The 10099-nt window shown below is 38.9% G+C and overlaps 1 protein-coding gene across 2 annotated transcripts in view; it reads right to left on the bottom strand.

Moving 5' to 3' along the window:
* Nucleotides 1-2309: 2309 nt before the first annotated feature.
* The window catches only part of NKAIN3 (sodium/potassium transporting ATPase interacting 3), a 383297-nt gene continuing 375507 nt past the window's right edge, over nucleotides 2310-10099 (bottom strand). Inside the window, exons 6-7 of one of the 2 annotated variants that reach the window (XM_069779419.1) lie at nucleotides 9057-9140; nucleotides 2310-5371 (exon numbers count right to left, since the gene is read on the bottom strand). In XM_069779419.1, coding sequence (XP_069635520.1) covers nucleotides 5358-5371; nucleotides 9057-9140 — 98 coding nt within the window. In that variant the 3' untranslated portion in view covers nucleotides 2310-5357. The remainder of the gene's footprint in view (nucleotides 5372-9056; nucleotides 9141-10099) is intronic. The other variant, XM_069779420.1, reaches the window with a different exon arrangement.

The raw sequence follows: 10099 nt of genomic DNA, 5'->3' as shown, positions 1-10099 counted from the left end.
TCATGTGGAGGCAGGAATTAAATCCAGATGTTTAATTGGTTTAAAACCAAAGAGAAACATTCAAACTACAACTTGTGTGAAGGAAATGGAAATTACGGCAAGAAACCATCATTTATCAGCAGTTGCCTATCAGCCTGGGGAAAATGGTGCATCTTATATGTAGTTGTCAAACAGCAAGCAGTACAGGCTAGATCTGTGCCCTTAGCTGCTAAATAATTATTTAGGGTCCTGAACAGGCTAGTGCCCCCTTACAGTGAAGCAGAGTGCTGCTGGTACTCCCGGGTGATCAGGGCTGCTCTGACACTCTATGAGCACACCACCAGCGTGCAATGCAGACAGAGCTCTAAGGGGTAAACCCTGCAGCAGTAATCTTGATATGAAATATCTGCTTTACGTGCCCATTTTCCCAGATCTGAATTCCCTGATTGTCCATAACGCATATATTAGTTCACTCGTGAACCCCCGGCAAATTAATGAATCTTTCAGGCTGATCCCCGGTTATGGTTGCAGGGATAGTCAGCTCCCTGGACAGAGAGGAGAGAGAGGCCACTTTAAGGCTGCATTGACGAGGGCACCCTCCACCTAGTGCAGCTCCAACCCATCAACTTCTGACATGACCTCAGGGTGTAACCCAGCCACCCTGCTGTAAAAGCCCTGTTCTGGCAGGCAACGACACGGTCCCACCACTGTATTGGGCACTAAAGAACAGGTTTCTGTCAAAACGCTCAGCATAGCAGGTAAGAGCTGAATTCGCCTGCGAAAAACATCCTGCTGATGTTGGAGCTTCACATGGAAGGAATATTTTCCCAACTTGAAAAGAAACTTCTTCAGTGTGTAAAATAGCTCCCAGGTTGTAATTTGTTATAATTAAACTAGATGAGGCCGATACTGGAAGGAGGCAAGCCAATTAGCTTGGGACGTCAAATTTTGTTTGCCACTGTCAAAGTCTGTTACAGGAACTTGATAGATTGTTGGGTTGGCTTTTTCAACCAGATAATCCCGAAGTGAAAGACAAGCAGGCAGCTAGGTGCAGAGAAGCATACTGCAGTTGCCATTGAAAAAAGGCTGCACCTGCCAGGGTGGTGCTTGGAGGTGCCAACGGTGTTGCAACGCCTGAGCTGTGGACAACTGGATGGAGTGGTGAAACTCAAGATTCAAACATGGAGCAGAACTCTGCACAGCAGCTGCAGGTGTTTGAAAGAGACAAGCCACCAGTTGTTTGGGCTAAAATCTGCCATTTTGGGGACAGGACTACAGGCTTTCGAGTGGCCTAATTATGTGTGCTCAGATTTTAAAGAAGAAAAGGTAGTCTTGTTGCATGCTAACCAGCAACCATACCACTAGCTTGAACTCTAATACCCTTATTAATATATGGTAAATACCATCTTTTTAATACCGCCTTCTGCACTACTGAAAGCAAGGAGATGTTAAGTAAAACCAGGCATAATTCCCATGGTTTTAACTGGTAGAGCTCTACTGAAAATTATTTATACTAGTTAATGTCATATCCTAGCACTAAAAAAACCCTTCAGCAAATCCAGGCTATGAACTGTTTAATTTTAGAGAGTTCTTCCAGATCATAACTGAACTTCAAAAAATTTATTTGTTTCAAATTTTTGTGTAAAAAATCTCTATGGATAGGAAAGAGCTGGGGACATCAGCCCAACCAATAATTCCTCCAGCAACAGCAGAAATTGTAATATATAATTACTCTATGTCACTGTACCCCGCAAAAATCTGTTAATTTCTTGATATAGTTCCTGTTTTCATGTCCTGAAGACATCTGCTGCTTTTTTTATGAAACTGGTGGTACCTGGTTCAGTCCTTAAAGAATATATAGTTCCGTATTTCTGAGGTCACATCTCCAGTTTTGCTATCAGTTAAAGTACTGTTGCAAATCTGATTCTCTGTAAAACTTTAATTGAGCAGAAACTTGGAGAAAGGAAAAAAGTCTAAAAGTTTGAAGGACAGATCTTCAGCTGTTCTAAGTTGTTACACTATGATTTATTAATGCTACCAGAACAGTTCATACCAACTGATAATCTGCTCTGAGGTTTTAGGATTGTCAGCAAATTCTGTTTTGCAGTACAAACCTAGTCATTTCCTGAAATTGCATGTTACAGTTGAGCTTAAGAAAACTACCCAAGTTTATTTGGAAAGCCAACACTTATTTCCTGCATAGCTGGCTGATCTGCGACTCACCTAACACCTTACTGAAAGTATGTGTTGCAAAAATAAAAGAATTATTGCTCAAGGCTTGCTACAAAAATGTGAGCCAATATACTCTACTGTATTGGAGGACACAGCAATTAACATTCAAATCCATTTATTATTCTCAAGATTTTTTACCCCAACATGTACAGATTGATTGGTACTATTTTTTGTGTCTCAATTTAGAAAAGAATGACAGTTTCCCTTGGCATTGCAGTGTGCATTTTGGCTTGTTCTAATGAAGACAAATTCCTCTCAATCAGGGTTGTTCTGTTCATTAAGTGAGACAGATGGCAGACTCGCTGTATTGGTAACGATTCTGAGATTTTAAGCGTGTTTGAGATATACTGGTTTGTGTTCCTCAGCTAAAAAGTGATCGATATTTCAGATGGAAGTCAGGTTCGTTCTTGGCAGAATTTTTGTGGTGTGTACACAGTTCTTCATTAGCAAGCTGAAAACCTGAAGGACCCACAGAAAGGCAGGGTTTAGACACATTCAGACAAATTTGAAAAACATGGTCCAGCAGACATGTCTGTCTTGGTAGAAAATTAAATACATGCTTCCAAAGCTCTGCCAGAACAGAGTGTGAATCTGTGCAACCAGTGGGGATGTAGCGCTCCTTCCCTTCCCTCCTGCCTGGTCCTGAGGGTAGCGCTGGGTTCAGCTGGAGGCCTTTAATCTGCCAGCCCATAACAATTAATGCAGGGAAATTAATGCTGAAATGTAAAACCCAAACGGGAACTGTGTTGATCATAGGAATCATTATGCTAGATGCCCACGTCCTGGGTTCTCTCTGTACTTGAGAAAGTTGAAGCAAGGCAGCTTCTGGAAACTGTCAGACACTGAACGGTGCTCAGATATCCCTGTCTCTGAAGTTCTGGAGCCATCACAAACACAGACGGCTGCAAGCACTGGCTAGGTAGATATCATCACTGTTTAAGGCATCATGTAAAGAAATGGAGTAATCTGTTGTGCTAAGCAGAAGTAAAATATTACAGAAGTAGATACATATATGTTCACCTTATTAAAATACTACAGCTATAAAGCAATTCACACTGTATCTTCTTCATGATGCCTCAAAAATGCTATTATTCATATTAATTTTGTGACAAACTACCAGTTTTTTAGTGCTAAGATGAGGTTTTCAAGATGGGACAAACTTGGTACTTTGCAGTATTCTAGAACATAGGGGAAAAGAGTGTATGAGGGAACACACAAATACACAAGGACAGATGGCATTAACTTCATAAAAATCATCCCTCTTTTTGGCACAGTCTGACTTCACACATGAAGACATACCATTTGAGGTATATTCAGTTCTAGGAATACTAAAAAAGGGTTTTCATAGAATCATAGAATGGTTTGGGTTGGAAGGGACTTTAAGGACCATCTCGTTCCAACCCCCCTGCCAAGGGCAGGGACACCTTCCACTAGACCAGGTTGCTCAAAGCCCCATCCAACCTGGCCTGGAACACTGCCAGGTGTTCAAGTCATCATTTCTGTTGGCTTTGTATTCAGTTGTCGTTTCTGTTGGCTTTGTCTTAACACTTACTTCATACTCAGTTTCAGGGAAGGTTAACCTATGTTCAGGCTGTCTTTTCTCCAAAGATGGTGAGGTCTCTGATTTAACTAGCTGGGAAACAGGTGGATGCACCGCAAGAGCCTCGTCACCTAAAAATGATGACACTCTACCTCCTTTGTATTTATTAGCATCCCCATTAGGTTTGTATTGATAAATAACACAAATGGACTTTAGAAGGGAAAGAATCAAGGCAAGCCTTCTTCTAGCTCTCATCTGCTCAGACTTGAAAATAGATGATTCAAGAGAAGACTGCAAATTTAGGATCTAAATGTTGTTGGACCAGGAACTACCAGGTGAAGACTGTTTAGGATATTTATGAAGGAACTTAGTGGACCTCTGTTCAGCTTCTGGTGGAGAGGTAGAGATACACATAGCAAAAGGAATGTCCTTCGTGACAGTCCCACCAAAGAAACCATAAAATGAGAAAGCACAAAACCAGAAACAGCCCCAAAACCCTGATGGAATTTCTGCTGAATGCTGAGGCATGTAGGCTCTGTGGAGAGATGTAACTCCCTGGGGCATACAACTGTGCACAGCACTATATATAGTAATTAAAAAGAAAGAAACAGTGTTCTGTTAAAAAGACTGCCAGTTCCCCAGAGAAAATAGCTTTGTGTATCACTTTATGCTAGTGGTGACAGAATAGAAAACAAAATACCACAGAGTTACATACATGTTCTTTGTCTAGAAGTATTTACAAATAACTTTACAAATTTTTACACACATTTTCAGGTTTGCTTATCTACTTTTAAATTAAGAGCAAAATTAGTCCCCAGAGGCTTCTAAGGCTTCAGTTGGTGCCTTGTACGGTACATTCATGCTTGGCTTCTTCCTGGGAGAAGGGAGGAAAAGAGTTTAAAAATGTGCAAATCATAGACATCTAAAGAGCCCTGGATGTAAGGGTTCCACAAGACCAACATCCATAGATCAGTCATCCTACTTCTCTTCAAATCAGAGAGGGCTACTGGTGGTGGGCTCAGGGCAAAAGAGATTAGGAAAGGAGAAGGAGCCATATATGAATTGTGATAATTAGATGAGTAAGTTAGCGCTGGAACATCTGTTCAAACAATGCAAGGAGTGGACATTGTGAATTCTAAATACAGCATTGAAATGATCTCTTGTACATTGTTGGGGTTTGACTCTGCTGCATATTTTGGAGTCAAAATTACTGTTTACTGACACAATCTTGACCAGGCACAGTATGATTCTATCAGTCAAAAAATACTGACTTGTTTGAGAAAGACGCACCCTTCTCCTAGTTTTCACAGGTTGTTTTGTTTTCATGCCTTAAGACTAAATGTTGTAAAAATATTGAAATTAAAAAAGAAAAAATTTACAATTTACAAGTGTCCATATAAGTAAATTATTCAAAAATTCAAGATCATCTACAAGGATCTACGAAATAACAACGCTGATAATGACACTGAGCCTGTGGGAAGAAGAATCCACATGCCGTGAGAAACAGATGGTGGGTTTCTTCCAGAACGATGAGTCACAAGGTTGGTCTTTTCTTCTAAAGTCTGTTTCTTCAGCTACAGCAGTAGAAGTCTTGAGTCCATGTTCATTACTTACTTCGACCTAAAGAGCAGAATATATGAATTACTTATAAATTAAAACCTATTCTGTTTATCTTCTAATTTCTGAGATGTAAATTCACACCAGCTGACCGGTTAGTAAATAATGAACAAGTGGATAAATCACCTCTGGTCACTAATTTCCTCAGCTGTATGACCCACATATAAGGTCAAGAATGAATATTTGGGTACAAAGCAGTAGCTTTGTATCATGGATACCACAAAGGCAAAACACATTTTGGGAAAAATCCCACAGGTGGTGAAACATGTTCAAAGCTAACATAATAATAGATTCTTTTTAGCATAACATATTTTAACAATTTAAGATGTATTTTCACCAGGTTATAAAATGCTGACATGACCTCATTACAGACATGTGCATCTGAGCTGGACTTACACTATTTATAGTCCTCACCACAACCACATGCCTGCTGAATCTAGGTATTCTCACATGACTCCCTGTAAACCATGTTTACTTGTGTAATCTTGGACAATCTATGATGGTCTTTCATAGCAATTTTACAGTGGGTAGAGTCTCAGGAGAAAATACAAACAGGACAGGACCACACAGACCCATCACACAGTGGTGACCGCTCCACTGGCAGAGTTTCTCAGACACTGAATCAGTCCCACGAGCAGAAGTTAGCAATGTCCCTAGAAATGCTAGGGACATCCCTAATTGGAATTAGGAATTTGGTGTCTGTCCAGACAGGGTTGCCCAAAGCTATAGGAGCACTGGATCAGACGTACTCATCCAAACAGGAATAAGGCACATATAAACTTGAACTTCTGCAAACCATTAATAATAATAATAATAATAATAATAATAATGATTAAAAACCCTAATGCAAGCCAAAATGCAACTTCTTATTTTTTTTCTTCTAATCCCCATGCTCCTCTCTTTTCCATGTAGCAGTACATGAAGCAATTCTAAATACTACTGAGTGACCTGGCTGTTGATATTGTGCTTGAAACAGATGAAAACACAACAGTCTTCTTTATAGACCCTATGCTTTAGTCCATTAAGAGAACATGATGATTTTTTTCCACTCTCTCTCTTGTCTCCTGCCTTACACATATCTTAATTGAAACTGCACAGTTCAGGGCAAAGATCCTGCTTCTCCTTGTCCAGTAGCCTAATGGAGTTATAGGCAGAACAAAGAGCAAACAGACAAGCTATCATCATTCATATTTGCATTAAAAAGTGTTCCCCATGAGAACAAGTTCAAATTTAGCCTCTTCTCAGGGGTGACAAGGAAAACTAATCTCAGACTTGCTAATCATTAATAATTATGGCAGCACTAAGTAGACATTATGCTGAATATGAGTACTTGTTAAAAACAGACTGTCTTCTACATAGTTTGGATGAGGCCACAAAACCTTGTATTTTCAATGGGCTATGTTTAGTTAATTTATGAATGACTTAAAGGAAACAAAAGGGATGAGAAAAAGGGAAATATAGCCAAGCTTTCATTTATAAAAAGCATCATGCTAATTTTTCCCATGAGTAAAGTTGTAAGGATGACAAAAGATCTGTAACCTTTATTAAGGCTTTGAATATATTTAACAAGCATTATTCATGTTCAATTCTAAGAGAACAGAAATGGAGTTTTTCACAGCCTGAATACCAGAAGTCACATTTCTTAGGGATACTCTGGATTCTCAGACTATATATGACTGATATAGATAGCAACTAACTTATCAAAAGATGTCAAGAAGGCTGATGTGCTGCACAGGGACAAACATCTGCAAATTTCTGGCACAATCCACTGACCATACAAATTGTTTCCAGCAATTTGGCTTTTAATTCAGACTTTGATCACTGATAGTATTTTTCCTCCCTGCTTAGGTAAAGATCCTCTCTGTATCTTTCAGTGCATAAAGCCAAAATATCAATAAAGAAGAAAACACGATATAATTTGTCTTCCAGTTTTATACTTCTAGCAGCAATAAAAAGGCCAGAGAGGGTCCTCCCAGCTGTACAATACCCATACATGGGCAATGGGAAGATGCCATTTATTCTCCAGTATTGCAAGCTCACCAACAACCCCCAAGTCCTTTGAGCTACAAAATCTGCTATCAAAGAACAAATTCTCAGATTCTGTGACTTTTCTATTGCAAAAGAAATGAACATATTCTGCAGGAACATATTTATAAGTCCTCTGTGAAAATGTTATTTTTTCCTCTCCTTTAATTATAGTAAATTTGCTAAGAAAGTACTAAACATTTATTCACCTAATAGTTTAAAATTAACCTGAATGCAGGTTTAGAGATTAAAATCTTCTATGGAGAGGTGGAGGTGTAAATGTTGTAGCTGTGGCTTTCTTCTTCCTGGATACCAATGTCACTTTTTCAGCCTAGCAGCTTATTCAGAATGGTCAAAACCCCAATTTGCTGTCATCTTTCCCACGGAAAATACAGCAAAATTGGCATTTAATGAAATATTACTGAGAATGCAGATTCCAGTGTAGAAGGTGTACTTAATGCCGTGTCAAACTGTTCATTGTTTCATTTTGTTGTCTTAATGTGATATTTCTTCCTGATCTAACATACACAGTCATATTGAGAAAGGGCTTTTCTCCTTTTTGGGCCTTCATAATCCTACAATATTTACTCACTAAATTTGAGTAAAATTTTTTCCATGTTTATTTCTACAAACTGAAAGCTGCAGCATGAATAAAATATATTTAAAAAACATGCAAAAATTAATAAAGTCAGAAGAAATGTTCAGGTGTCAAGTGCCGACTCAAAACATTTGGTTAGCAATTGTCCACTTTAAATTAAAACTCCCAGCACATCCACACATGCATACACCAAGAAAAACCTTCAAACCCATTTTAATTCTGTTAACTGGTAAGTAAAATACAGTAAGTCATTAAATCAGTTTCAGTCAATTAGCTGCACGTGGGTTTCATGTTGCATTTAAGATGCATGAGAGGCCTGAAGGTAAATTTAAAAACAGAAAGCATCACAGCAACAACTTACAAGCATCTAAGAATTTCCAAATGAGCATCTTCTGTTTTACCAGTAATACTTTGAAATATCATCCATTTGAAGTTATCTGAGCTTCTGCCAAAATATATGTACTAGTAATGTCTCCCCATATCTTAATTTATTACACATAAAAATAATAGATATGCATCCAAACTTATTCATTAGGTAGCAGAGTAGGAAGATTCTATGAAAATGTGATTTTCATGGTGGGAGCAAATAAGTGATGGCAAAGAGATAATGAACTTCCAGTGAGACTCTACGGATAGATAGATTTTAAGCTGACTAGCAGTTTTTCAGCAAACATTTTTCGTTCAGTAGCTAGACAAATGTAAAAGCTTCTGCTTTTCCATAAATGGGTTAATCTCATTAAGGTTTATAGCAGCCATAACCCAGCTCTTTTCTTGCTAAAAAGTCAGCAAGAAAGCAATTCCATCCTTCACTGAGAGCCTCTCCTTGCGTTAAGCCAAGGCACGACGTGGCAGACGTAGTGATAGCTACTAATCCTTGCTTTAGTGGATATGTCATCAATGACAAAATGGCCTTACTCGAATGTTTTATGTGGATTAATTTTTAATTAAGTTCTAATTAAAATATAATTAAATTATTAGTAACCTGATGCCAAAATTATTTCAGGAGAAGGTTAGCTTTCAGTCCAGTTAGAAGGATTAATGCGGTCCGTAGGACCAGAACCTTACCTACAGGCTTTACAGGCTTTAACTCAACATGTTCCTGGGGGGGCTGTCGGTAGGAGTATGTGTCAAGTCCGCCTATGAAATCAACTGAAAATACAACAGTTCCAGAAATGAACAAATGGAAATGAAAATATGTCAACTGAAAAAGAAATATGGACAAATTATGTTAAAAAAAATAGTAAGCGCATGCACAGGTTTGCGTACAAGAAATAAACCAAGTAGGTAAAGATGCTGTGGAAACTGCTTACAGAGGGCTCTGTGCTCTGCCTTCCTTGGGGTCCATTTAGCCCTGTGCCTGGCAAGACAGGCGAGCAGCTGGCTGACCAGACATGCACACTCCTGCCAGTGTGTGTGCAAAAGGAGCATTCAGGGATCTGCAGAGTATGTAAACAGAAACCACTGTGGGGTAATGTAGCTGCTTCTCTTTAGGGCAATCTCAGCATATATTTCATAATTCACTTTCAACTCCTTTTGAAGGGTTTAGGAACTTGGGCAGTGGAAACAGTTTAGCTCCTCAACCTAATTTCACCTGAACTTTTATGACTCAATGGACTTGCAGGAATGTAACACACCAACAAAAACCAAAGGTGTGTCCGCTGAGTTAAGAATAATCAGGTGAGAACTGAATGTGAAAAAGCAGCAGCATCTTCTCCAGATCAACTTGTGGGGACAGGAAGCCTTTTCAGAATCCTTCCACTTTCTCTCAAGATTTCTGCATCAGAAATAACGTGGGGATATCTGCTCTTGAGAAGTTTTTAGTTCCTTCTGTCGTCATAATGATTTTAAAATAAGACATTTTAGTCTGAGTCTTGTATCTTGTTATTTCTGGTAAGATTTTAAGCAACTTCGAGAAGCCACACATCCAAGCTAACCTAGAAATCTTAAAAGCAAGTTCATGCAGAAGGTTATTTTTCTGTTGATTTAGAAGGGCTTTTTGCAGACCTGTGCAGAGCTGACAAATTCAGAGCACATTAGGATTCTTTGGACACCTGGAAAGCAACAGCCTTCATTTGTTTATATACAGGCGTATATACAAAAGTCCTAAG

The sequence above is a fragment of the Haliaeetus albicilla genome, chromosome 3, assembly GCF_947461875.1.
Source record: "Haliaeetus albicilla chromosome 3, bHalAlb1.1, whole genome shotgun sequence".
In the NCBI taxonomy this organism is placed as follows: Eukaryota; Metazoa; Chordata; class Aves; order Accipitriformes; family Accipitridae; genus Haliaeetus; species Haliaeetus albicilla.
Note: the sequence above shows the minus strand (reverse complement) of the source record. Positions and strands in the feature narration are given on the sequence as shown.